This window comes from Numida meleagris, chromosome 17 (genome assembly GCF_002078875.1).
Source record: "Numida meleagris isolate 19003 breed g44 Domestic line chromosome 17, NumMel1.0, whole genome shotgun sequence".
Classification (NCBI taxonomy): domain Eukaryota; kingdom Metazoa; phylum Chordata; class Aves; order Galliformes; family Numididae; genus Numida; species Numida meleagris.
The window spans coordinates 1,153,051-1,180,988 of NC_034425.1; the positions used below are offsets into that span (position 1 = coordinate 1,153,051).

At 53.7% G+C, this 27,938-nt stretch overlaps 1 protein-coding gene and 1 non-coding gene across 4 annotated transcripts; one reads left to right on the plus strand and one right to left on the minus strand.

Moving 5' to 3' along the window:
• Positions 4,007-10,213, plus strand: PIRT (phosphoinositide interacting regulator of transient receptor potential channels). Of its 3 annotated transcripts, XM_021415096.1 has the most exons (3): positions 4,007-4,133; positions 4,579-4,723; positions 7,938-10,213. In XM_021415096.1, the coding sequence occupies exons 2-3, from the start codon at positions 4,721-4,723 to the stop codon at positions 8,358-8,360; spliced, it is 426 nt and encodes a 141-aa protein (XP_021270771.1). In that variant the 5' UTR covers positions 4,007-4,133; positions 4,579-4,720; the 3' UTR covers positions 8,361-10,213. The 3 variants fall into 3 exon arrangements, with proteins under 3 accessions (XP_021270771.1, XP_021270768.1, XP_021270769.1); XM_021415093.1 differs by having other exon boundaries at positions 4,579-10,213; XM_021415094.1 differs by having other exon boundaries at positions 4,584-10,213.
• TRNAM-CAU lies at positions 23,024-23,095 on the minus strand. The gene has a single exon. It is a non-coding gene; the product is annotated as a tRNA-Met (tRNA).

Sequence of the window (27,938 nt, forward strand, 5' to 3'; positions counted from 1 at the left end):
AAGGGGACATGTCCAGGCCAGGAGATGAGTTGGGGCTCATGCTTTTATTTGCTGTCACTGCATGGTTTGGTGGCCATATCTCATCACCCAAAGGGACTGACAGTTGAATGAAATCATCATTCCCCTTTTGCCAGGGAGAAGTCAAGCACAGAAAGCAATGCACCCAAGGTGACACCACCCCACAGGGCTACACGCAAGGAACCACGTCACCCCACGTCCTTGTTTTGGCCGGGATAGAGTTCATTTTCTTCATAGCAGCTGGTATGATGCTGTGTTTTAAATTTAGGGGAAAAACAATGCTGATAACACACCACTGCTTGAACTGTTGCTGAGCAGTTCTTACACTAAGCCAAGGACTTTCCAGCTCCGTGTGCTGCCCTGCCAGCTGGGGATGCACGAGGAGCTGGGAGGGGGCAGAAAGAGGACAGCAGACCCGAACTGGCCAAAGGGACATTACACAGCATGCCATGCCATGCTGAACTGTACAAGTGGGGGCTGGGGAGGAGGGAGCTGCTGCTGCTGCTGCTCAGGGTCTGGCTGGCATCCGTCATTGGGTGGTGCACTGGGCGTCGCTTGTTTTGCATCTCTATACGTATATACCCACCCACAGACAAATATATATATATTTATTATTGTCACTATCATTTTCCCGTCCAGCCGGCTGGGCGATGCCGGCCGCACCGACACTCGCTGTCCCACGGCGCCGCGAGGTGGCAGCAGGCGCCCACGGACGGAGCTGCGAGCAGCGGCCAAGTCAACCCGCTCCGAGCTCGGGCTGCAATGAGACCCGGATTGGCTGGGCTGGGTGGAGTCCTTCCTAGGGGTCCCACCCGGCCTGGTTTGCCCCTCCAGCATCTTCATGAGGGACAAAGCAGCGAGGGTTCTCCCTTCACTCATCATATTCCCCTCTTCATCATATTTGAAAAATCATGGCTGTCTGGTGAAGTCCCCGGTGACTGGAGAAAGGGAAACATTACTTCCATTTTTAAGAAAGGGAGAAAGGATGACCTGGAGAACTACAGGCTGGTCAGCCTCACCTCTGTGCCTGGGAAGATCATGGAGCAGATCCTCCTCGAAGACATGTTAAGGCACATACATGACAAGGAGGTGATCTGAGACAGCCAGCACGGCTTCACCGAGGGTAGATCTTGCCTGACCAATCTGGTGGCCTTCTACTATGAAGTGACGGCATCGGTGGATGGGAGGAGGGTGATGGATGTCATCTACCTGGACTTCTCCAAAGCCTTTGACAGGGTCCCTCACCACATCCTTCTCTCTAAAGTGGAGAGGTATGGATTTGAAGGATGGACTGTTCGGTGGGTTAAGAACTGGTTGGCTGGTCGCAGCCAAAGGGTTGCGATCAATGGTTCTATGTCAGGGTGGAGGCCGGTCACGAGTGGTGTCCCCCAAGGCTCAGTCCTGGGACCGGTGCTCTTCAATGTCTTCATCAATGACATAGATGATGGAATCGAGTGTACCCTCAGCAAGTTTGCAGATGACACCAAGCTGAGCGGTGCAGTCGATACATTGGAAGGAAGGGAAGCCATCCAGAGGGACCTGGACAGGCTGGACAAGTGGGCCCACGAGAACCTAATGAGGTTCAACAAGGCCAAGTACAAGGTGCTGCACTTGGGCCAGGGCAATCCCAGGTATTTATACAACCTGGGGGAAGAAGTACTTGAAAGCAGCCCTGTGGAGAGGGACTTGGGGGTCCTGGTGGACGAGAAGCTGGACATGAGCCAGCAGTGTGCGCTGGCAGCCCGGAGGGCCAACTGTGTTCTGGGCTGCATTAAAAGAGGAGTGGTCAGCAGGGAGAGGGAGGTGGTGGTCCCCCTCTACTCGGCTCTTGTGAGGCCCCATCTGGAGTACTGTGTCCAGGCCTGGGGCCCTCAGTACAAGAGGGACGTGGAGCTCTTGGAACGAGTGCAGAGGAGGGCGACCAAGATGATCAGAGGGCTGGAGAACCTCTCCTATGAGGAAAGGTTGAGGGAACTGGGCTTGTTTAGTTTGGAGAAGAGAAGGCTCCGGGGAGACCTCATTGTGGCCTTCCAGTACTTGAAGGGAGCGTATAAACAGGAGGGGGATCGATTGTTTGTGAGGGTAGATAGCGATAGGACAAGGGGGAATGGTTTTAAGCTGAGACAGGGGAGATTTAGGTTAGATATTAGAAGGAAGTTTTTCACACAGAGGGTGGTGACGCGCTGGAGCAAGTTGCCCAGGGAGGTTGTGGATGCCCCGTCCCTGGAGGCATTCAAGGCCAGGCTGGACGTGGCTCTGGGCAGCCTGGTCTAGTGGTTGGTGACCCTGCACTCAGCAGGGGGGTTGAGACTCGATGATCTCTGAGGTCCTTTTCAACCCAGGCCACTCTATGATTCTATAATTCTATGGATGACCCCATGAGATGGTCCCCAGCACACAGCCATACCTGGGGGGACATCCTCTCTCAGCCTCAGTGTCCTGGACAAACTGCTCTGGTAAAAAGGGGCCCCATGTTTCAAATGTATTTCTAAACGTGACCCTTGTTCCAAAAGTACTTCTGACTGTGCCCCTGCCCAGAGCCTGGCACTGTGCCCCTGCCCGCTCTGTCAGCACGGATTGGTCCCTGGGGCAGGATGGAGGTGCCGGGGGTCCTGCAAGGACATGGGTGAACGTGGAGGGGCTGAAATGAAATGGAGCACATGATGGGAGAGGGCTGAAGCACAAGGCTGGATGCTCCTGGGAGGAAGAACCAGCTCTGGTCAGCCTGGAGCTGGTGCAGGAGCAAAGTGAGAAGTTAATCTTGGCAGAGGTGCTAACATGAAGTTTTCCCATTTCTTTTTTTCTTTTTTTTTTCCTTTTTTTTTTTTTTTTTCCTAACAGCTTCTTTAAGACAAATAACCTACTCTTTTGGATCTGGACCAGGAAATCCAATCCCTCCCAGTTCTAGAGAGCATTTTCAACACCTAACACTCCCAAAATACCTGGCTCCTCTAGCTGCTGGCTCACAAGGGCAATGGAGCCATCTCATTCCCCAGAGATTGGCCCTGGTGCTCAGCTAACACATGCACCTCCCATCATGAGATGAGGACAGTTCTGACAGACCACAGACAAGGATGCTGAGCTCATTCAACCTCTGCCCCAGCCTGTGAGCCCACTGCCACTTGTTGATGAGGTCCAGACCCGGCCCATGTCTGGCCAAAGGTCTGCACAGAGCCAAGCTGAGGGACCTGATCTTCCTTCCTGAGCTCACCGTGCCCCACCGAGCTGCATCCACCTACATACACAGCCCTTCTGGGCCATCCTCCTTTCCTTCCAGCCCCATGCACTGCCCTGGGATGCTCTGCACCCATCCCACAACTCACACAAGGTCTGTCCATCCCCACGACACCTCCATGACCCATCCCACCCTGCTCCCTGGTTGTGTCCCTGGTGCAGCTCTGAGTACCACTATGGCACCAAGCTAACAAAGAGCTCGTAGGGATGGGCACAGCCCCATCAATGCTGCAGCCACTCCTGGCCACCAGCAATGCCTCTCTCAGACTGGATCCCTTCCCTGCAGCAAGTGGATTCAAACTGATATAAGAAGGTTTTAAAGTATGGCTGTGGATTCACCTCCCATCCCCCTCCTTGTAATGGGCTCAGGATGTTAATTAATAGCTAACTGCTAATGTCTTGCATCCATCAAATGTCTCAGCAAGGAGCCTCCAAGTGTTTTGCAGACACTGGCTATCATCCCCTTATTGGAAGCATAGCAACCACAACCCAGAGTGGCTACAGGGACTTGCTGATGCTCAAAGCCTGGGGCAGCATCCCCAGCCCTGCTCCAGCAACCGACCCACCCTGCTCTTCCTGCCACTGGACTGCCTCCAAGCTGCGGCCTCTTAGAAAACCCTGCAGGCAAGCTGCCTAGAAGTCAGCCTCACAGGAGCCCAAGGCAGGGAAACAAAGAGTTAACCAATATCCTGATGGGCTGGTGAGCTCATCAGAGCTGGGATATGCTCCACCGCTCATTAGAGTGAACAGAGCCCAGTAGACAACATCCGGAGGGCTGCGGGGCTGAAGGTGAGCCTGGGTGAGGAGAGCAGAGTGCTCTGCTGCAGCTGCTCCACCCGTCCCACCGCTGGTGGTGGGCAGCCATCCTCTGCCCTTCCCACGTAAGTAGGATGGGCTTCCATGGGCTTGGTTCTGGGGTGGTGGATGCAGCACAGCAAGGGTGGGGGTCCTCCTTTTGCTGAGCCCCAAAAAGGGGTTCGCGAGTGCTCTTCACTCATCAAGACCCTGAGCACATCGATGGGGCCAACCAAATTCTGGGCGATGGCGAGAAGCTGCTCCCAAGGGATGCAGGAGGTTGGGCCCAGCCCGGCTCCACCACACCAGCAAATGGACACTGGCTCCGGCCTGGCTTACATCCAGGATGTGGTGGGGCTTGGAGGCGGTGTGCGATGTCCTGCCACCTCGCCCTCTTTCCCCAGCCCTGGTCTCAGGGCAGAGCCAGCCTGTCCACAGGGCCAGCACTGGCCATGGCGGGGTACGGGGAGGGCAGGAGGGAGGAAGGGGCTGTAGGGTGCTTTGTGCTGACACAACTCCATCTTCTCCCAGAGCAGAGCCTGCTGAGCCCAGCGGGATCTGTCCCTCTCTGCGCTGACCCATGGCGACGGGAAGCGGCGCACCCTGAGTTCCCTGCTGCTTCTTCTGTGCGTCGGGGGATGCTTGGTGTAGCCAGACAGGAGCACAGCTCAGCATGGTGAGTTGGCACTTGGTCCCTTCAGGTCCCCTGTCTGACCCTCACCTGTCCCCTCCACTGGGTGCTCCTCAGCCCCCCTGGCCGTGGGGGTCCCACAGTGCCCACCCTCCTCATTTTGAGAGGACCCTGGGCACGCTGGCTCATTAATATGCACCTCATTCTGATTAACTTTGAACCTGATTGATAGGTGCTGAATTAAATTTGGCTGGGGCATGGCATCTTGACACGTTTCTGCTAAGAGCATGCATGTGCCTGTCCACACGGCCTCCTTCCCCAGTCATCCCATCATCCCACGTGGGCTCTCTGTCTCTGTCTCGGTCCCTTGTCCCAGCAAACATGGTCCCACGATTGTTCCCTGGGGGGTCCTGTATGGAGGATACAGCCAAGAGTCAGACTGAGACACCCCAGGGTATCAGGAAAAGCCATGCCCCCAAAATGTCCTTGTCTGGGCTGTGGTGTTCCTGGAGGGAACAGTGGCAGCAGTTAGGTGTTGAGATAAGAGGAATGCGTAGGAAGCTCCTGAAGAATCAGAGCTGCTTCCCCATAGGAGAAGGAGATGGGCAGGCTGGAGACTTGGGGTACTAGATCCATCATTAGCACGGTCTTGGGTAGGAGCAGCGCTTTCCAAGGGGCTCAGTCCATATCTGCAGGTTGGTTGTCGCACCTCAGGTCCTGGTTGCTCATGTGCTGGTCTCAGACTCCGAATTGTCGGAAGGATTTCTGGCCTCCATGGCTGCAGACAGAGCAGAGAGCTGCTCCTGTATGAACACAGAGAGGGGCGGGAAAATTAAATCATTTAATGGGATTTATTGGCACTGGGGTCCTCAGCAAAACATAACCATGCAATCAATGCACTGGGAGAGCAAAAAGGGAGAAACAGCATCACTCAAGGTTCCTTCTTCTGTTGAGGACAGAGAAAGACCCCGGTATTAGCAGTGCCTGCAGGACCTGGGGCAGCAGCAGCCAGCCATGATATGTGAGATGTGCTCTGGAGGCATTTGCAAGCCAGCAAATGGACATCTGTGGACGCTCTCCTTACAACAATAATTATTCAAAATGTGGGTGAAACCTGATAGCATTATCCTGCTGGGCTGCTCAGTACGAGCATCACGCATCTTCCAATGTGAGCACATCTGGGACGAATTAGGGATGGAGTATGGGCAGAGCAGGAGCTGGAATCACATTAGCTCTCCCAAGAGCTGCAGATACGTGCAGAGCTTGCAACCAAACTCCCAGCCATGTGTAGGGAGTGAAACCCTTCCTGAGCTAACAGAAGGGAACTACACAGAGCCTCATGCAAAAGAACAGACAGGAATACAGAGCAGAATATCTAAATGCAAACAAACAAACAAAACAAAAAAAAAAAAAAAACATGGAGAAAAGTGTGCTGCAAAGTGCTACGAAAATGATCAGCCTCTGAGAAGTGTGGTGAGAGGAATTCTTATGCCGGAAAATAAAAGGGAAAAATGAATCTGGTCTAGTGCAAATGCAATCCTGGAAGGAAGAGCAAGGTTTCTGCAGGAGTCTGACATTCTATCTCTGCAAAGTGGAGGGGAAGGCGCTCTGCAGAGTGGGGCAGGAGCACATAGGTGAGCAGGGAGCAGGGTGCTGGGAGCTGGACAGAGTGCTGGGGCTGCAGACAGGGCAGCACGTCAGGGCTGAGGGCAAGCTTCCAACCACAAAGCTGAATTAAAGTTATACAGTGGCTTGAACATAAAAACTCTCCACAATGGATGCTAAAAGGAGAGAAAGACACAAAATGCCATGACTGTGGAGGATGAAATCTTGGGAAGAGACTCACCAGAGGCCATAGCAGATGAGGATGGCAGGATAAGTGTGCCCTGCCCTGCCCCATCTCTCCTGGTTCGACAGAGTAGGGGAGAGCTGCAGATGGGAGGGATGCAAGCACTGAGCTCTGCTTTCATTTTTTGTTTGTTGGTCCAATTTTTGCAAACCTGAGATGGCACAAAATATGTCAGTGTCACCAGGTCTGCATTTCTGCAACAGTGCTTGAGTGTTTCAGTACTGGGGGTAAACAGAAAAATTGCATCAGAATAAACCACAAACCAGGGCAAGAGACATGGATGAAAGGAATAAGGGAGGTGTCAGCCAGCACCTGGCCACTGGCACCCCAGGGTGGGCACAGGGCCCAGCACGACCCAGCCAGGGATTACCAGCATGGCCCAGGTAGGGATCGTTAGAACCACTGGAGCAGCTTTGCAGCTCCATGTGTCTGCACCAACATGGTGCAAGCCCTGGCATCAAGCAGCAGCTGCAGGAAATGGGCTGGAGGCACCGGGCTCCGGGCTCATCTCCTCTGCACCTCTCCATAGCCAAAGCGGGATGCAAACCTGCAAACCCAGTGTGATAGCATCCGCGTTGTGTGTCTTCCTGGGAGCAAGCTCTCAGCCTGCTATGCTATGTGAGGGCCTGGGCAGGGTTTTGGATGAACCACTCCAGATCAGCATCAGTCTCACAGCATGCACGTGTGGTGCTCAGCTAGAGCTCAGCAGGCCCATCCCATTCCTGCAGCACGCTGCACCCTGCGGGCACTCCCCGCCAGCTCCACGTCCTGCTTCCCCCTGCTCCGATGAAATAGTGGTTAACATAATGCACTGCATTTCCCATTTATCATAATGATTTCCCCGTGCTAAAGTCATGCAGTTTCTGGGAAAATGCATTTCCTCCTCGAGTGGGTGAAAATCTAATGGAGGGGCAGGGCCCCTGAGGAATCTTCAGGGCTGACCCCAGCACCACAAACACAGCATCTGGCATGAGCTGAGATTCCTCCTGCAACCCCCCCAGCCCCATCCGTGCCATGGGCTGGCTGCCCCTCCAGCTCAGGCTGCTCAGGGCCCATCCACAGCCTCGGGCACCTCCAGAGATGGGGCACCCACAGCTCTGGGCAGCAGTGCTGGGGTCTCACTGCCTCTGGGTAAAGAAGTTCTAAGGATGTGAACTGCCCTGGGGTAGGGGTGGGCAGTGGGACTCCTACAGCACCATCAGCCCTCCTCCCTGAAGGATCCAGTTGCCTATTCTTAAATGTCACTGCTCACAAAGGCATGATGCTCTTCTCTCCCTGCTGCAAGGCACAGAGCCTTCCCCAATTTTTAACTTGGCCAAGGCCATGCACTCATTGATGACAAGATGGACAGCACTCAGTCCATCCTCCAGCACAAGTCCTGCTCTGCTCTTCCTCTTTTGTCCACCCCAGGTCTCCTCCTCAGATCCCACTGCCATGGAAAATCCCCCCCCGAGCCCTAATGAGAGCGAGAAGTCCCCTCCATCCAAGGAGATGCTGACCAGCAACACGGCCAGCACCCTGTGCATCAGCTCTCGCAGCGAGTCTGTCTGGACCAGTGCCTCCAGGAGCAAGTGGGACATCTACCACAAGCCCGTCATTGTCGTGTCTGTCGGAGCAGCTGTCTTCCTCTTTGGGACAGTCATCACCAGCCTGTCGTGCCTCGAAATCAAGAACATCGAGGTGTACAAAATGTGCGGCCCCGCCTTCCTGTCCATGGGACTGATGCTCCTTGTCTGTGGCCTCGTCTGGATCCCCATCATCCGCAAGAAGCAGAAGCAGAGACAGAAGTCACAGTTCCTGCAGAGCCTCAAGTCCTTCTTCTTCAACCACTGAGCACCTCCCAGGAAGGCTCCCACCCCACTCCCCATATTAGCCATAAAAAGAAACGTTCTCCTGTATTCTCCTAGAGGAATTTATCCCAGTCTCTTCCCTATAAGAAGGAACACGCTTGTACTGGTCCTAGTGTGAAAGTGAACTTTGTATTTTGCCCAGTGAACCCCAGGAAAAAGAGAGCAGGACTTGGTGGTGAGCCCAGTGCCCCACATCAGCCCACTGTGCAATGCCCAACCCAATGCATGCTGTGCAATGACCAACCCAACACGTGCAGGAGAAACCAGAGCTCCTGGCAGCCTCTGTTAGCAGCTTTTGCAAGGCACAGCAGTGGAGAGGAGCCAGCCCACCACAGTGTGGGTAAAGCTGCTGTGAGCACTGTACTTCACATCTGGAAGATGGCAGGCCCAAGGAGGTATCGCCAGAGTCACAGAGAGGGGCAGCAGGACAGCGTGGTCTCAGAGCACTTTGCAGCAGAGGCCATCAGGATGGGCAACACAGGTCATCAAGGCATGGGAAGATCAGACATGGGTCCATGGGCAGGAATTCCCCAACGTGGATCTGCTATGGCTGCTGGGCAATGTATGGTTGTGAGCTGGAGCTCAATCCGTGCTCAGGGTGCAGCACTCACACAATCCCACTCGAAATGAAAATTCCCAGTCTGAAGAACCGCTCTCCGTCTGGAGAGCAACACCTGTGTTAATACAATTGGGCCCATAATGTTCAGCCCCTGACTCTGGGTGGGACTGATTTTTCAGACCCAGCTCACCATCCACAGCTTCGCACCTGGGAAGACCACAGCCCAGCGAGCCATGGCTCAGTGCCCGGAGCCCCGAGCAGGTGAGGGCCCAGCACCAGGGGTGGGTAGGACACAGCTTGATGCTGATCAGAGGCAGAAGAAGGGCACAGGAGAGGAGTCCTCACCTGCACCTCCATGCAGCATTCCCACCCCCTCCCACAGATCAGCCCCTTAAAGCAGTGGGAGATTCCTGGGAACGAAGTTCGAGGAAGACACACTGGCAAAGGGGTACGGCAGCTTTGCAACACCCTGCACTGCATTAGGACTGCAGGCATCAGCACAGAACAACTTCCTTTTGGTTTGGGTGCCACATCCCCCAGGAGCCGCCACCGCAGACATGCTGGGAGCTCCAGATAACACCAGGATACCCACTGAAAGCTGAGGTTGGTCTACAGATATGGCCCAAAGCACCTACAGTCCAAAGCCTCATGACAGCTGAGACGCTTCCCCTGGGGATGGGGGCGAGGTTGGCAGTGCTGTATGATGGGGAGCAGCAGAGGCAGTTTCTGGACTGTAGCTGGCACGAGATGCACATGCTCGAGGAACACATCCCACTGACTTGGCTTGGCCGTGCCCCGAGTTGTGTTTCCATGTGGTGCACACGTGTCCCCAGCTGGTGCCAGCTGGTGAATGGAGTGTTGGAGGTGAGTGGTCTGGCAGCAGACCCAGCAAACCTTCTCCTGCTCTTCAGCCATTCATCCTGCTGAGCAGTACTCTGCTGTTATTTTCGGTGCTGGCTTGGCACCGGGCAGGTTCTCTATTGATTTGGCTGCAGTGGGCACAGGCTCACCCCAAGCTCCTGCCTGAGGATGAGCTGCAGCCAGAAAAGCAGGTGAGCAGCAGGGCTGGCAAGGAAGAAATCACAGAGAAGCACGAGGGATGGGGACATAAAGTGGAGTCCTGTTCTGTACATTTCACAACCAAGGAGACAGCTGGTGAAGCTTCAATGGGATAAGAAGTCACTGAGATCAGAAATGTAACGGGATTCCATGCTGGTTATTCATAACAAGAATATTTGATTTAATTAAAGCAAAAATATTCCAAGGGTTTCACCTTGCTGCTGTGGTGCTGCTGCGGGAGGGGAACTGGTCAACCCCGGGGTGCAACAGGAGACAGCAGGAGGGCTGGAGCCATGGGTTGGGCTGGGACTCTGCCCTGGGGTCTGCTCAGAGACCCCTCAGGTGTGAAGGGGGGTACAGGTGGCACAGGAAGGGGCCAGCAGGGGTTGGAGCCTGCACAGATAAGGATTAGGGCAATAGCCCAGGGGTCAGCAGTGAGTGGGCCTGGTGCGTATGAGCTGTAGGGGTCAGAGGAGTAAAGGGAGAAATAGTAATCAAAGGGAGAGCTGGATTAGCAGGTCGAAGCTGAAGGTGCAGACAGAAGCACAGCAGCAGTGGGAGCATACCCCTTCGCTGCATGAAAGATCAGTGCCTGAGTGCTACCCGGAGGCTGGGTGGATTCTGCATTTATGTGTGCAATGCAAATTGCTCCTGGCACTGGGAAATGCTGTTCACAAGGGCTTCAGTGGGAGCTGACAACGAGTGCATGCCCCAACACCGCCCAGCCAACAGCACAGGGCCTCCAAGGAGGGAAATCTTGTCTCTGTGCTGTGCATGGGTCCAAAGAACCTCTGTGTCCTGCTGCCATGGGAGGCTGCAGAGACAGGAGTTGTCTCTGCGTTCAAAGCAGGGTTAGGACAGCAGATCCCCAAACAGATGATAAAAACAAGGGGACATCCAGCACCATGTTACATGGCCATCCCCAGGGCACCTCCTGCCACTGCTGGGGCATTGCGTGGCTGAGGCACCCTAGGTCTGCCCACAGGGTGCTTGTGCCTTTGGGCCATTCCTGTGCATGCACAAAGCACGGCTTCACTGCTCCCTGGGTTCATCTGTGCTCACCCTGAAGCCTGTTTGAATCCTGCTGGGATGCTTCGGATTGGAACAAAAAAAACCAAACACATGTTGTGAAGAAAATATTGGGTCAGGCAGCAACAGCAGTCCTGCCCAACTCTCACTAAAGCTAGATCCAATGCGATCTGCTTCCGTGCTCTATAAAAAGAGCAGGAAACTCATTATGAAATTCACTACGTCTGCAGAACAGATCAGAGAGAAAATATTCCCCTGTGTTTCTGGATGACCCCGGTGCTGTAAGCCCGGAGCATGTGGGATGCTCCCCAGGGTGCTCCCCTCCTGGCACCCTGCAGGGTGGGCAGCATCCTGCTGGGCTGTGCTGCCACCTCCCACACAATCCCTCCATAAAATCCCCAAATCTTTCCTATTTCAGTCCTCAGCAGCATGAGCACAAACCATATTTCACCCACACATGGGAGTGGCCCATCAGTCCGGCCATGGGCTCAGTGCAGCAGGGGCTTCCAGGCCCCGCAGCCCCAGCAGGTGTGTGCCCCCAGCAGCAGCAGAAGTTGGGTTTTTTTTTTTTCCTCTTTTTATTTGATTTTCCATAACTCAGCAGGAAGAGCAAACACCACGCAGGCATCACCACGCTCTGCAGACAGACACGTGGGGCGCGTGGGGGTGGGGCCTGTGGAGGGGGGCGTGGCTTATGGCTGGGGGCGTGGTCTGCTGTGTGAGTGGGCGGGGCTTCGTGCTCCCCCGGGGCGGGCAGTGTTGCAGTTGTGCCGGTCTGCAGGGCTCTGTGGAGGGACATGCAGAAATTCAGCTCCTCCATCCCCACCCCTGCTCCAGCCCATAAGCAGTGGTGTGCTGCAGATGACCCCAGAGAGTCTGTGGGGGGGGGGGGCATCATGGGCATTTGGGGCCATGCCCTACAGACAGGTGGGAAGTGCCAATAGGAAACTATTTCCTGGAGAAGCTGTGATGGAGAGACCCTCAGTCAGTGTGAGCCAGGGCTGTGGGCAGGCGCTTCTGTGGCCTGCAGAGCGGTTTGTGCTCCCCCTGCCTATGGAAAGCAGCCTGACTCATGCCTGAAGGTTTTCCCCTCTTCTGCTCCTCTCCTCTCACCTCCTGTGCAGAATTAGCCTGCGTTGCTGAGGCTGGGCAAAGTCCTTGGAGGTTTTGTCTGGGTTTGGCTGCAGCCCAGCCGGTGCCTGCCTTCTGTGTGCAAGGAATTATTTTATTAGAAAGTGCTTTCATTTCCTTTGCTATAAAGCTGAGCACAGGTATGGGAAGGACAAATGTTTGCAGAAGTGAGAATAGCTCAGAAAGTCCCTGCTGGGTGCAGACAGAAGAAGCACGGTCAGGACCCTAAAGCTGTCCCTAGTAAAACTGGAAAGCAGGGTAAGACACGAGAGCCTGGGTCTGGAAGCCATCCCTGCAGCTGCCCTCAATGCAGGTTCAGGTCTGAGCCAGCTCTCACCTGCTGAACCCGGCACAGGGCTTTGCCTTGGGAAAAGCAGCCCCTCCGTGCCCGTGTTTAAGGATTCATCTCCTGACACTGCAGTTAAATAAATATTGACTGACACCTGCTAGCCCAAGATTTTGTCAGAGCGCTTCCATTCACCTGCTCACGTTCCAGCTGCGCCCGACTAATGTGTAACTGGGGGGCACGCACCCATTGTTCCCTTTGGGGAACTGGTTCGCTCTTGCTGCATACTTCTGCAAACCTGTTCGGGGCCAGCTCCGGGAGCACGCTCCGCTAACATCGTCCTTTCAGCTGCAGCGGAACTGGGCTACAAAAAGGCAGAAGAGGTAGGCAGTGCTCTCTGCTTGGTTTTATTTATTTGTTTTTCAATATCTTGGGGAATGAAATGCGGCTGTCTGCAGTTTTCTGAGCTGATAATTGGAGGTGAATGAACTTCTGGAAACCTCTGGGTCCCTTCCCAGCCCGAGGGAGTGATTTTATTTAGCGTGTCACGTTTCCGTGAGTGCTATCGCGGGCAAATCGCTGCTCTCATGCACTGCTTGGTACGGCTCACCACCACGGAGTTGCACCCGGACAAGAACACTTCCCACAGAGCAAATCCAAGCCGGGCTGCTGGCATCCCCCAAGGTGCCATGCAACATCAAAGGTGGGGGGAAACAGGGAGCTGCCATCACCAGCTTGGTTTCTTGCTTCCATGCCCTAAGCAAGGAATGCAGTCCAAAAGAAGAGCTCTCAGTCTGGCCTGATGGGATCGAGGCAGCACAGCCCTTCTCAGGGTGGGGCTGGATAGGCCAGGGCTGACTCCAGCTCCTTGCATCAGTCCCACCTTCACCTGAGCTGTTTGCTTTGGAGGATGCAATGCCCAGTGTCCCACATGGCTGATGTCGGTGGGCATCAGAGACTGGAGAAAGTTGGTCTAGAAGAGAAAGAACAGTCTTGGTGCGTTAACAGGGGTTTCCTGAAGATGATGAAAAGTGCTTAATGCAAGATGGAAAGGCTCCCTGAAATCCAGGGAACAGAAGAAAAAGACCTTGGAAGAAAGATAAATGAATAGATCGATAAATAGGCAAACAAAATGGGAACTGGATGCATCTGCAGCAAAGGAAGGAAGACAAAGCAAAAATCCCAATCTTCAGGAAGTAACAGGGCTCAGTCTCATCAGTAAAACTATGACCAGGGCACCTCCAGCATCACCAACACTAACCCTCCCACAGGTTCCTCCAAATGCAGCGGAATGAAGGAGCAAAGAGCCACAAACCTCCTCCATCCATCTCCACCGTCACTGTAGTCCATTGAAAGAAGACCACAGAAAAAGGATTCCTGAGAAGGGGGTGGTCAGGTCCTGCGAGCAGCTGTGCCCCAGCCCACTGCTGACAGGTCCTGGGCTGCCAAAGAGTGGCTCCTCCCCAAGGCCTTGGAAGAGCAGAATGTACAAAGAAGAGATCAGTTATTAATTTGCATATTCAAAAAGCCTTCATTGTTCTGAGATGAGGGGAGCAAAAAATTCTCTGCCTGCAGAGCAGTGCTTTTAGGATGAAGCAGCTCACGCTGCCATTAGCATGGTGCTGCCTGCAGTACCTACATGCAGCAGCCTGGGTAAGGGGAGAGAGGCTGATGGGGACGTGCTCTGTGATGCACGTGGGGGTGGCAGGCAGGAGTCCTGTGGCTTTTAGCACCTGTGCAGCAAACACTGGAGCGATGTGTGGTGCCCAGCTCCAGACACCACACTGTCCCCAGTGCCAGCCTTGCACTTGCCCCGAGGTGGTGCAGCTCAGCATGCAGAGACCACAGCAGGTGGCTGCCAGCCCACAGAGGCCAGCCCTGGGCTCCCAGGGTCCTCCATCACCCCCAGACTGCTCTTTTTGCTATCGAGTGCAGACTGGAGATGGAGGATGTCCCCAGTATCACATGGCAACTGGGGAGCAGAAAGCATCAGCCCAGGATTCCACCAAGCTGCTCACAGACAAGCTCTGGGAAGTCTCACCTTCTGCAGTGATTCACCACTGACCTGACAGTTCCCATTCTGGGGATGGGCGATGGCACAGGCTGTGTGATTTCTGGTTTTCCAGCAAGACCTGCTTTTGGGAGGGGTTGCAAGGGAGGTGTATTTTAACACTCCGGAAAAAGCCCCATGTCTCAGTTTCCTAATAAAGAGAGGGAAGCCCTGTGTCCTGCTGTGGAAGAAGCAGAGGCAGCGACAGCGGGGCCACGAAATGGTTAAAGCAGTGTCGTGCTGCCTCCCGATTGTTCTGCAAGGTGTGTTGTGACATTTGTACTTCCTCCTGCCACAGCGGCGGGGAGGGATGCTGGCGCCGGGGCTGCAGCATGGCCCTGTGCAGGTTGGCAGGGCACTGCGGTGCGGTGCTGCTGCTGGCCCTGCTGTGCGACCTGCTGGGGCTGGTCCTCCTCCTCCTGGGGCTGTTCGCTCCTCTCAGCTACTGGGACTTCTTCGTTTACATGGGAGCGCTGCTGCTCGCCTTCAGCCTTCTCTTCTGGATCTTCTGGTACACACTCAACATTGAGGTCCCCTACAGGGAGCTGGGTTTTAACTGATACTCAGCACTGAAATGGAAACCTGTGCTTGGAGGAGCAACTTTACCAGCTGGGAAGCTATAAAGCATCGTTCTGTTGGTGAAGAGCATCGACAAAGACTGCACTTCCCCAAGCATCGCTCATCCACATGGACTCCAGGGAAAGGTACTGTGGGTGTTGCACACAGGGATGCTTTGCTGGTGCTGGGGAACTGGACCTGCTGGAGATAGCCATGATGCAGGAGGAACACCAGATTTACAAATGCTCTGGGGTAGATTAATGATGGACAAGGACGTGGGTTGGATGAGACAAGCCAGGGCAAGTGAGGCTGGGGAGGGGGTTTGGGTGGAAGTTGGAAGTGGGGGTTTGCGCCTACTCTGATCTTCCCATCAGATGATGCTGAGAACTGGAGAGAGCCACTGCTGCCATGCAACAGCTCCTGGTGGCAGAGAGACACGGAATGATGCCTGATCAAACAGCGTGTCAGTAGGAACAACTCAGAGCTGGGCTGTCACTTAGCACCAAGACCTCAGGTGTGAACAGTGTGGCAGCAGCAAACAGGGATGCAAGGAGCAAAACCTGATGTCCTCCGAGATGAGGAGGGTGTCTTTCTGTATGTATGTCACAGCTCCAGGGCTGCCCAGGCTGCGGATGCTTTTCCAGAGGGGAGCATGTTTCCAGCAAGTCAACAGGGAACTGCAAAAAGCCAAATAAAGGCTGTGTCACCAGGAACAGTGCACAGCCCAGTGACAAATGCTGAGCACACAGAAACTGGGTCCAAGTGCCACGTTGGAACACCGGCTTTGAGATTATGCTCCCTTAATCTCAGGCTGGTCCAGGCTGTGCCTGGTGGCTTGGCACAGCCCAGCAGGCACAGAGATTGGGTGGTTCCTTGGAAGTGCCCAAGGCCATGGGTGAGCCCTGGGCAACCTGATCCGGTGGGGGGCAACCAGCCCGAGGCAGGGGATGGGGCGGGGTGGGCTGTAAGATGCCTTCCAACCAAACCATGCTGTGGTTCTAGGATTCCCTGTGTCCCAAGGGGATGTTCCTCCCCATCAGCTTGCTGGTGTGGCAGCTGGAGCCCATTTGCTCCAGTTAATTAGTGGCAGCTCAGAGCTGTATGCCACACAACCAAAGAGTGATGATGACAGCAGGATGCCCCAGAGCCAACCCTCGCCCCAAGGACCTAATGGTTTTATAACAACACAGGAGATAAGGAGAGGGCAGAGACGAGGGTGATGTCCCCATGGGTACGTGGCGGAGTGGCAGGGCTGGGACTGAGCTCACCTCTCCTCAGCTCTGCCATCTCACCAGCCCTAGGCAGGTAGCACAGGAGCAGGTTCGCCAGTGATGGGATCTCCAGCCATCAGCCATTCAGGACATACTTCCTTGTGTGACTTTTTGATAAGGCCTTTCACAATTAGCGAGGAAAGTTTTCCCTTTCTTTACTAACTTCGACATTTCTCGTCCTGAGGGCGGTGACTGCCAGACACAGCCTACGTCACAGTGTCCTATCGCCCTGCACCTGATGGGGTGCCCCGCTTTCAGCCCTTCAGCTTTACCCCCCACCATCAGGTTTCTGGGTGCTTTTCCACCCATGTGCCCTTCAGACTACCTCCTTCAAGAATTTCCTTGATGCGCCTCCAGATAAGAGCCTGTAAAACGCATTAGTTGGATACTGCAGCAATACATGAGGAAGGGCAGCAGTTAACAACACCCTCCTTTATTTGCTCTGGGATTTTTAATTGCTAGTGCTCAGCCTGTTCAATCCAGCCCACAAAGCCTGGCCAAGGGCTTTGTCACCATTCAATGTCTATCCTTTGTTGGCTGCGCGCCTTGACACGTCTTGAGGACAACACCCAAAGGGGAATAGGTGCAAGGTCCATGTCACCACCTGTCCCTTCTCCTGATGTGGACTGTTCCTTGCCACAAAGAGCGCGCTGGAGCTCTCTCTGCCTGATGCTTTAACTCCAAAATGCTGCAGAAGTCCATCCCAGGTGTCATCCTCCATGGCTTGTTCATGCTCTCAGTAGCCTTGGATCCCTGTATCACAGGCTTTGATTCCCTCCTCTGCACCTTGGTGGCAGTGAGGTTGACATCAACCCCAATCATGTCAAGGTTTTGGTGGCGTGGCTATATCTTCAAGGAGGAGAAGTCCTTCTGTGACCAAAATATTAGCAGCTCTACTTGTTCCTCTACCTGGGCTGATCCTGAGCCTCACAGTGCCCAGCTCAAGCTGGAGTGGCTGTGCTTGTGAGCCTGGGGACATCCTCTTTGTCACCTTTGCTGATGCTTCTGTGTCTGATCCAGCCGGGGATCCATGGCCCCTTGAGTCCCAGAATTTTGATTTTAGGTGTCCTTTCTGGGGAGATCCTGATTTTCTTAAACATCAGCAGGATTTGTTAAGGTATTCACAACTCTTTCCATTGTCTGTTTGTAAGGGACTGAAGAGGACCAGATTATGAATGTAGGGAGCAAGCAAATGGAGAGGAGTAGCACCAAACAAGGACTCCGTCATGCCACTCTTCAACAAAAAGTCTTCCACTGCAAACCTGCCACTAAAGATACATAGTGAGATGCATTGTGTTGATCTGCTGAGCACATCACTACCACCATGGGCATGAGTACTGCAGGCACCCCTTGAACAGTGCCTTCGCATCCTCTCTGAGCACCCTCCTACCCACTGCCATGATCTCAGAGAGCCCAGCAGGAGCTGCCTGGCAGCAGCAGGACCACTGCAAAGTGTCCTGGTGAGTATTGGCAGGATCCAGGCAGCAGCACGGACCTGTTCTCCCAGCCCCACTGAGGATGTGAAGAGGTTGAGCAGGGCTTACAGCCTGTGGCACCTGCAGGACACGCAGCCTGGGGACCTCCTCTGTGCCTTGATGCACTCAATGGGAGAGGGAGGCAACGAAATGGGGCAGGACAGGGGATTTCCCAATAAAAGCCAGCTGGTGGCTGGATGGAGGTCTTAGGTACATTTTACCTGATCTCACCAAGATCTTAGGCACTTTCTAATGGCACTTACTGATGTCCTCAGAAGGTCTAAGTCCAAAGAACTGTTGAAGCTGCGGACAGATAGGAAAGGATTTAGTGTTTCAGCTGTCAAACTGGAGGCTCAATGCAGAAACAAGCCTCCCTGCTAACTCCAAGTACAAATCTCAGGTGGGAGGGGATGAAGAGATCCATGTCTTCCTCCTCCCGCATTCCCAACACAGTGTTCAGCTTACCATAAAGACATCTGTGGGGTGGAACCACATCCCACACCTACCAAATAGGTTGTTCCGTACTTTCCATTGCAGACATCAGTTTCCAGTCATTTAAAACTTTACCCAGCTTCACTCCATTGTGATTTCCCACCCTGGAGCTCCTGTCTCAGAGATGGACGTGAGTTCTGCCATCGCTCCTTCTCTCTGGATGCTGGTGGACAGGATCGTGCTGGCATCAGGACTTGGCTGTTGAGCTGTTCCCTGCTGCACAGGCTGCGTGCAGCTGTACTGACTCAATGCAGGACGGATTCCCCACCATTTCAGAAAGACCTCCCTAGACTTCCCTGTGGGCGATGGAGACATCTTTTGGCCACAGTGTGCACTCCATCCACCTCTGCCAGCAGTTTCATGCCAAGTTAGGAGGACAAGGGCAGCACGCAGAGAACAAGACCTGCAGAAGGAGGGTAGAGCTGGGGATGCCTCCTTCAGCACCGCCTGGGAAGCAGCATGGAGACTAGTGGCCCTGCATCCACCTGGCCACCGCAGCCTCGAAGCATTAAGACAACTCACATTTGAAACCTAGCTGGAGCCACCTCCCATTGCCCCAGAACATGGAACAAGGAATTCTTGTAGCAGGGGATGCCATCAGAGCCACCGAGCTGTGCCCAGGGGTTGTGAAACACAGCAGGGTCCATGCAAGGCTGTTCTGCAGCGCTCTGTTCTGGAGGAACTGTTTTGGTGTCACCTTTCTGGTTTAATTTCATTGTGTTGGATCTTTTTCCTTTGTTAAAGTAGCTTCTCTCCCTTTCAAAGTCATTTGCTTACTGACGGTGGATGGTGGGGTGGAGGGGGATTTATGGCAGTGGTAACGCTGTTCACGTGTGGCTGTTACCTATGGGAGAACAGCAGATGGAAAATAAGGTAGAACATTTGGGAAAATTCATAGGGACAAGACATCAATGGCAAACAGCAGCAGAGTTAACTCTTCTCTGAAACATGGGGGGACCTCCTCCTGTGCAAGTAAACTTTTTTTTTTTTTTTTTTTTTTTAAATAAAACTAAAATATTAGTCACTGTTTTCTTTTCTGTATTTGCATTGGGTGGTAGGAGCAGGCACTCCAGAGATCATTAATCCAAATGAACTCACATGAAGAGGACTTCTGTGATTCCTACAAATCCTCACGAATCCAGTGGCCAGGACATTTCAGAAGCAGCAGTGGTCAGGAGCTGGGGGCTGTAACCCCGGGGCAGTAACACTGGGAACAATGGCACCTTCCCTGCCACTGACTGCCTGCTGCCCTGGGCAGGAGCCGACCCCCGCAGGGCACCCCGCCAGCCTGAAGCCAGACATCCATCCCTGACTGATCAAGCAAGAAGCCAGCCCATAGCCAGGAATGTGACTAAATTTGCACTTCACCCACGGGCAGGGCCAGCCTTGCTCAAAGACTAGCAGAGTCCTGCACGCTGCAGCCTGGCAGGAGAACTGAGGCACAGACCACAAGCTCTCCTGCAAACTAGGACTCACACTGCACCTTGCAGATGGGTGCTGTGTTTGCACACCCTGGAGGAGCTGTCTCTCCGGCATTAAGTTTGCACGCCCTAGAGGAGCTGTCTCTCCAGGACTGGGTTTGCATGCCCTGCAGGATTTTCAGCTGTCCCACACTGCACAACGCCTTCTGCACAAGCCCTGCCTCTCTCTGCACAGCTGCACACAGATGGAGCCCTGGTCCTGCAGCTGGCCCTGCCAGAGCCACAGCAGTGCCTCCAGCTGCTCCCAGCACTTGGCAGCACTCTGAGCTGGGCTTCAACTGGGATTTAACCCTCATCAGCCCTAACTGCTACAGCTACCCAGCAGCAGATGGACAGGTGGATGAATGGGGTGCAAAGCAGCAGCTCTGCACACCTAGCAGCACTGACACCGTCCTCACACCATCTCATTGCACTCACAGGACTGGGCAGCGCCCTGCCACTTGCAGGCTCGTTTTGCTGTCCCCACCCAGTGCTGTTGCGTTGGGTTGCTGGTACCAGCTCATATTCTGCTGTGTTGAGATGAATCAAGGCTTTGCTGTGGAGCTTGGCCATGGGGACACCACTGCTGTGGTTGGGCTGACATGGGGATGCTGAGATGCAAAGCCACGGGGGGCAGCTCAGGTCTTTAGTGTCTGACCTGGCTTTCTCTGGAAAGCAGAGGGCAGCCAAAAATAACCTAGTCTGGGGGATGTGACAGGTCTTGCTAATGGGATAGACAGAAGATGAAGACCAACCAGCTCTTTCTGGAGGTGTGCAAAAAAAAAGATGAGGCAATGGGCTTGAGATGCCCTGAGGGAAAAACCAGTGGGATAAAAGTTTTAAAAAAAATAAAATCACAGTGAGGGCAGTCATAGACCAGAACAGGATTGTAGGGAGCGGGAAGAATCTCCATCCTTGGAGAATTTCCAAACTTAGAATCATAGAATCATAGAATTGCTCAGGTTGGAAAGGACCTTCAAGATCATCAAGTCCAACCGCAACCTAACCATACTGCTCCAACAACCCACCGCTAAATCATGTCCCTGAGCACCACATCCAAACGGTTTTTAAACACATTCAGGGATGGTGACTCAACCACCTCCCTGGGGAGCCTGTTCCAGTGCTTGACAACCCTTTCTGTAAAGAATTTTTTCCTGATATCCAACCTAAACCTCCCCGGCGCAACTTGAGGCCATTTCCCCTTGTCCTGTCACCTGTCACCAGTGAGAAGAGACCAGCCCCGCTCTCACTGCCATCACCTTTCAGTTATTTGAAAAGAGCAATGAGGTCTCCCCTCAGTTTCCTCTTCCGCAGACTAAACAGCCCCAGTTCCTTCAGTCTCTCCTCGTAGGGCATATTCTCCAAGCCCTTCACCAGCCTTGTTGCCCTTCTTTGGACCTGCTCCAGCACCTCAATGTCCTTTCTGTACTGGGGCACCCAAAACTGAACGTAGTACTCAAGGTGAGGCCTCACCAATGCTGAATACAGGGGCAGGATGATTTCCCTAGTCCTGCTCACCACACCATTTCTGATCCAAGCCAGGATGCCATTGGCCTTCTTGGCCACCTGTGTGTGGAGAAGTATTTGACGGACAGTGGGCATATTTATTAGAACATACGCGAGTAATCTCTGGAGTGTCCTTGGAGGCCTGAAATGAAGAACAGCTGCTGTGTTGCAAGGTCAAACAGCTACGCCTCCAGGTTGTGAGTTACGGGTCTGCTAACCACTATCTAACTGCAAGAATGCCTATGCGATAACATCCACTGTCCAATTAGCAGTGTTGTAGCGCGCGACGCCTACCTGATGCTCTATAAATGTTGTAGTCAAATTGCAATAAACTAAGCACTACACGATAACCATATTGGTACAGCGGGTGACTTCGGTGTGCGCTTTGCAACACCTGGGCACACTGCTGGCTCATATTCAGCCGACTGTCCATTAGCACACCAAGGTCTCTTTCTGTCAGGCAGCTTTCCAGCCACTCCTCCCCAAGCCTGTAGGGTTGCCTGGGGTTGTTGTGACCAAAGTGCGGGACCTGACACTCGGCCCTGCTGAAACTCACAGTATACCTTGGCCCATCGATGCAGTCTATCCAGGTCTCTCTGTAGTGCCTTTCTACCCTCTGGTAGATCAACGCACCCTCCCAACTTGGTGTCGTCTGCAAACTTACTGAGGGTGCACTCAATCCCCTCATCAAGATCATTGATAAAGATGTTGAATCTCTGAAGAGGCCCCAGTACTGAGCCCTGGGTGACACCACTCATGACTGGCTGCCAGCAGGATTTAACTCCATTGACCACAACCCTTTGGGCCTGGACATCCAGCCAGTGTTTCACACAGCAAAGCGTATGCCCATCCAAACCATGGGCAGCCAGCTCCTCCATGAGGATGCTGTGGGGGACAGTGTCAAAGGCCTTACTGAAGTCCAGGTAGACCACATCGACAGCCTTGCCTTCATCCACTAAGCGGGTCACCTTGTCATAGAACGAAATCAGGTTTGTCAAGCAGGATCTACCATTCATAAACCCATACAAACTGGGCTTGATCCCCTGGTTGACCTTTAACTGATCCACAATGTATCCTGGGATTATCCGTTCCATAACCTTCCCTGGCACTGAGATGAGACTGATAGGTCTGTAGCTACCAGGATCACCTTTCCGGCCCTTCCTGAAAATGGGAGTCACATTTGCCAGTCTCCAGTCAAGCGGGACATTCCCTGTTAGCCAGGACTGTCGAAAGATGATGGAGAGAGGCCTGGCAACCACATCCACCAACTCCCTCAGCACTCTAGGGTGCAATCCATCTGGCCCCATGGACTTGCGAGTGTCCAGCTTTCAAAGCAGATCCAAAACCATCTCATCGTGGATTGTGCATGGCCTATTCTGTTTCCCATCCCCATCTGCCAGCTCAAGGGGCTGTGTGCCCAGGGCACAACTAGTCTTACTATTAAAGACTGAGGCGAAGAACGCATTAAGTACCTCAGCCTTATCCTGATCCTTCGTCACTGTGTTGCCTTCAGCATCCAACAAGGGATGGAGATTCTCCCTAGCCCTCCTTTTACTGTTGATGTATTTATACAAACATTTATTGTTGTTGTTCACCTTCGTGGCCAAGTTCAGTTCTAGCTGGGATCACGGCTCAGCACTACAAAACAGAATCGCTGCACTTGGTGCAACTGAACATCCCCGGATAGCAGCCTGGCTGCGCAAAGTGACGCAGGGCAGCAAAGTTCCGCTCATGCTGATGGTTTTTCGCCCCAGAGCAAAAAGCAGGGGTTAGCAGAGGATGGTTTCGATCCATCGACCTCTGGGTTATGGGCCCAGCACGCTTCCGCTGCGCCACTCTGCTCATCTGTCTGGAAGATGTCCTGACCAACCTCACCTAACTGCAAGGTTGACATTTCTGACCAGTTTCTGGGTTAGGCTCTGCTCTTGAGCCCTCTTCTGATATGCAATATCTGCAGGGGTCCCAGGAGGCACTTCCAACCCCCAAATGTCAAGATGATCAAAGTTTAATACTTTTGAAAGCCACAGAAATACAGGTTTCTGCACCACACCAGCCATGGGTATGAGAGCTCTTTCCCAACCCTAAGACTCCACCAGTGCCCTCGTGGCAGCTTCACTCCAGTGGTTTTGCAGTGCTCTGTTGATGGAAGACATCCATCCTCTTGCCACACCTCCCAGCCCCGCTTCACTTCCCAGTCTCCACTAACGACCAGAGCTCCATTAATGCCTGCCTGAGCCCTGGCTGGGTTTCAAATGGATCCAGGAGTGCTAGCCAGAAGATAATTGGTGCTCACTGGAAAGACCCACAGTCATTAGCGAGAGGGGTGAGAAGTGGCTGTGACCAGCAGCCTGAGGATCTTGCCCAGGGGTTGGACAGGAAGATAAAGAACATCTCCTGGTGACAGCAGCCCTTGTGTGATGCTGACATCCCTGTGCTTCCTGGGGCTTGTGGCTTTCTGAATAAACTCATTGTGCCTACACTCAGACACGACTGGGTAGGTATCAGACCAGCTGCCCGAAGGACCTGGAACAGTAAGGGCTCCTGCACACACGTGCCAAGATCTGTCCATGCATAGTAACTATGGACAGCACCAACCAGTGGAGAAGTCACCCCTAGGACAAGGAAAGTGGCCAGCCCAGCTCTATAGACTGTCACAGAATGGTACATCATTTAACACAAAACCTGTTGAAGAGAAGGTCTTCCTAGAAAATACTCATTCAGGTGCCTGTCAGCAGTGGCTGGAAAGAAGCAGAACAGAGTTTCTGAAGCTGGTCAAGGTTTTTGGTTCTTTTTGTAGCAGGTTGTTATGTTTTTTGATGAAAAAATGGCTGTGTGTGACCATTACGGGAGAAGCAACCAGACCAGGTCAGGGGCATCTGGTCCCACCATGGGCATCCAGGTGTCAGCAGAACACCAGCTGAGCCCTTCATGCACTGCCATCCCCAGTCCCATTCCAGCTCTGGAAAAACCCACTCCCTGTGCAAGGCTCCAGAAGGGGAGTTCTGCCTGGGGCTGGGCCCCATATGCTGCCACAGGTGGACAATGTGAAAAAGCGGCTGCCATGTGCCAGAGATGGAGCCAGAAATATCTTGTCTGAAGAGACCAAGGCATGGGGACATCCAGCTGGGTCATTGTCACCATGCCTATGTGCCACACCAACTGGACAACCCAGGCCAGTTCCACTCTATCCATTGTGGTCTGGGTGCAGGGAGGGGAGGGAGCTCAGAGGAGCCTTCTTCTTAATTATTCATGCTGAGATTTCAGCTGATGGAGCTGGGGCTCTCAGAGGCTGGATCCTAATGGAGCCTGCTGGTGTGTCTGGCCAGTAAGCACTCCTGGGCCCTGCACAATTCCCACCTCTCCCATCTCTGAGCCATAAAAGTGCCACCTTCTCCCGCTAATGATGCATTATGCAGCCATTACCCAGAGTTCATAGACCTGCTGCCACCAGGCAAAGGTAATGCTAATGTAGGAAGGGCAGCTGTGTTCTCCAGCCTGGGAAATCACACACCAGTGGGGGGTTTCCAAGCCAGCAATTCTAAGCAGAGGAAGGGAAGAATTTGATGTGGAGAGGCACTGGAACAAGCAGCACCCCTGTAGATTAACCAGCATCGTGCTGTGCTGATCATCTGCACAACACCTCCACCTGCAAAGTCATCGTGCCATGGGTGATGGATGGAGTCATCAGTGGAAGATGAGTCAGGACTGGCAACGTCAGTGGTTGGACACTGTGCAGGAGAACATCTTAAATGCATCAGGAGTGCCTGCCAGCCTGCTTTTCACCCACTGCTTTCCACGTGGACATCCCACACAGCTGGGCAGGGCTGGAAACACAGTGTGTGCACAGCTCAAGGTGCCATCCAACTACAGAGGGGGTTCATGGGGACCACAGTGTCATGGCAAGGCTTAGGTGATCTTACAGGGTCCATCCAACAGGGAGAAATGCAGACACCTGTCCGTCTGCCCATTCATCCCCCACTGTCTTTTATCCTCACACCTACATCAAGTACCCTGCTCTTGTGCTGAAGCTCCATCTATCCATTTAATGGCCATCCATCCCCATGCACTCACCACCCAACCATTATCTGCCTGTTGAATACTTGTACCTATCTGGGAGAAATGGATCAAACCTGGAGTGGTTTTGGCTCCTTCTCCTACAGAGACAGTATTAAACCTCATGGTGCCTGTGCTGGTGATCTTATAGCGGTTAGAGATGTGCAGTTAGGTTCTCTTCCAGGAGGGCACAGGGCACACTGTTGGAAAGGATCTGTACCCTCTCTTTCTTCAGAGAGAAGGAGCATCCTCAGAAGCATCTTCAGAAGTACCTGCATGGGCAGACAGACATTGGGCCTGAGTCTTCCCTCAGCAGCTCCCCAAACCTGCAGCAAGTGATTGGAGCTTTTTCCAGGTATTTATAAAATATCTGAGCTGGCAGAGACATCCCCACTCTTATCTAGGCAGCTGGCACTCAGCACAGACTCCTGAGCTGTCTGCCTGGGCACTGCCAGGGCCTGGAAGCGCCTGCAACATGAAGGCTGGGCGCTGCATCAAGGTCATGCAGCCTGCTGGACCCAATTGCCAGGGGGTCTTTCATTTGCTTTAGAAGCATCCCACAGGCAGTCTCTGTGTGCTCCCTCCCTGAGGACGACCGGTGCCCCAGCCCCAAGACTGGTGAGTGACAGTGACCAGTCACTCACTTCAGTTCAAAACATCTCTTTGGAAACTTCTAGCTGATGTGTGCACCTGCATTGGCCACTGCTGGAAATAAAATACATGGGCATGAAAGCATAGAAAGCCCCACACCGATGGGTAAAATACATCTGGGTTCACCTTGCACCCAGGCAGCTGCCTGCTGGACTTCAGGACACACAAACATACTTGCAAATGAAAACACACTGTCAGGGCCACACTTTACCCTCTCCCAGCCCAAATGGGACATTATTTTCTTGCCATATGTTTGCAGACCAGTCCCAGCCCTGCATCAAGGCTCCTAGCACTGTTTACGTCCTTCATTCTCATTTCATAGTTCTGCAGAGCCCCTGCCCACCAGGGATATGTCTCCGCCTCCAGAGCAGCCTGGATGATGTCTCTGGCCCTTTTGCTACCCTAAGGCCATTAGCTGACCTCTAATTTTGTGTGCATGCATGCTGGCCATCCTTATCTGCAGGAAAGCCAATAGCCCATCCTCAGCACACTCCGAAAATAATTGCCCTAATGGGATCCTGCCTTGGGAAGCTTATAGTTGCTTGTGAAAAAAAAAAGCCCAGCCTCTGGGCTCTTCCTTGTGGCAGGGGGACAGATCTCCTGTGTCACCAGGAGTTAAGGGATGGGACATCCCGACCTTCCCCTGCGATGGAAAAAGAAAAGAGGAATGGTTTGGGATGGAGCCAGGGCACCCAGGGCATCTCCAGGAGTCCCAGCAGCTCCCAGGCTGGATTGCATCACAGCTGCGTGCCAGGAGCCTGCAGCTGACAATAACTCTGTGAGATGCTGTCCAGAGATTGTGGCCATGAGTGTGTCATGTGACTGTGTCCACAGACCAGTGGTGACATCAGGACACGATGAGGACCAAACAGGGCAGCATGTGAGTCCCCACCATGGGTGACGTGGGACATCTGCAGAGAACACAACCATCCGATACACATCTCTGAGCTGCAGGCCTACTCCTGAACTGTTCTGGTCACCATGATAAATCAAAGCACTGAAGTACTCAGCACTGAGCTGGAAGTGGCCTTGGCACCTTGTGATGCCCCTGCCCTGTCCCTGCTGGGGGAAGCTGCACAGCACCTGGGGGTTTGGCTTTGCTGGAGCTGCAAACCTCCTCTGCAGGGACCAGCAGCAGGGGAGGGCACAGGAAGGGCTGGCTCCTTAATGACATTAATAGCAAGAAAATAGGATGCTGGCTGCTTCTCCATCAGCACAGGAAGGGCTGGCAATGTCTATCCCAGAAGCACACAGACGTGGGTAGCTCTGGTGAGGATGTGGGGACGGGGACATCAGCTGGCCCTGAGCAGCAGGAGAGTGTGGGTGCAGCAGGGGGTGCTGGCCCTGCCTTGCTGGCAGCTGCTTAGAGCCAGATTTCCCAGGGGGGCTCTGTAACTCTCCCTTCTGAGGACCCAGAGTGCCACCACGCAAGCCTGGTCCTGTCCCCATGCCAGCCCTGGCAGCCAGCTCCTGGCAAGCAGTGCCACCCTGTGGCAAACCCTCCACCTCAGAAAGAGGTGATGCCCCCAGGCCCCACCCAGTGTCCATGGCATTGCCTCTCCCTGCTGATGGAACCCCCAGACTTGGTCTCCTCTTCCCTGCTGCCACCTTTAAGATGTCCCCTCTCAACCTGGAGCTGCTGCTGAAGCCCTTTCCTGTCCCCTTGCCAAGTGGCTCCTGGCCTCCAGCAGCAGCAGCCAAAAGTGGGCTCCCTCAGGCCTGCCCATACCTCCGCAGCCCTATGCCAGGGGGTGGCTCCCTGGCACCCTCCAGTACCTCCCCAATACCCAGAGTAATAATAAGGGCAATTATTAAATGAGGAGGCAGGGACGCATTACTGTCAGATAATTATTTCTTATGAAATAGGATTTCCATTCCAGGGCAGTGTCTCAGGCACTTTTCCCCGGGCAGTCTCCCAGTGCAGGGGTCAGTGTCATTGCACCCAGCATGCAGGTGGGGAAACAGACCCAGGGGTGGATGA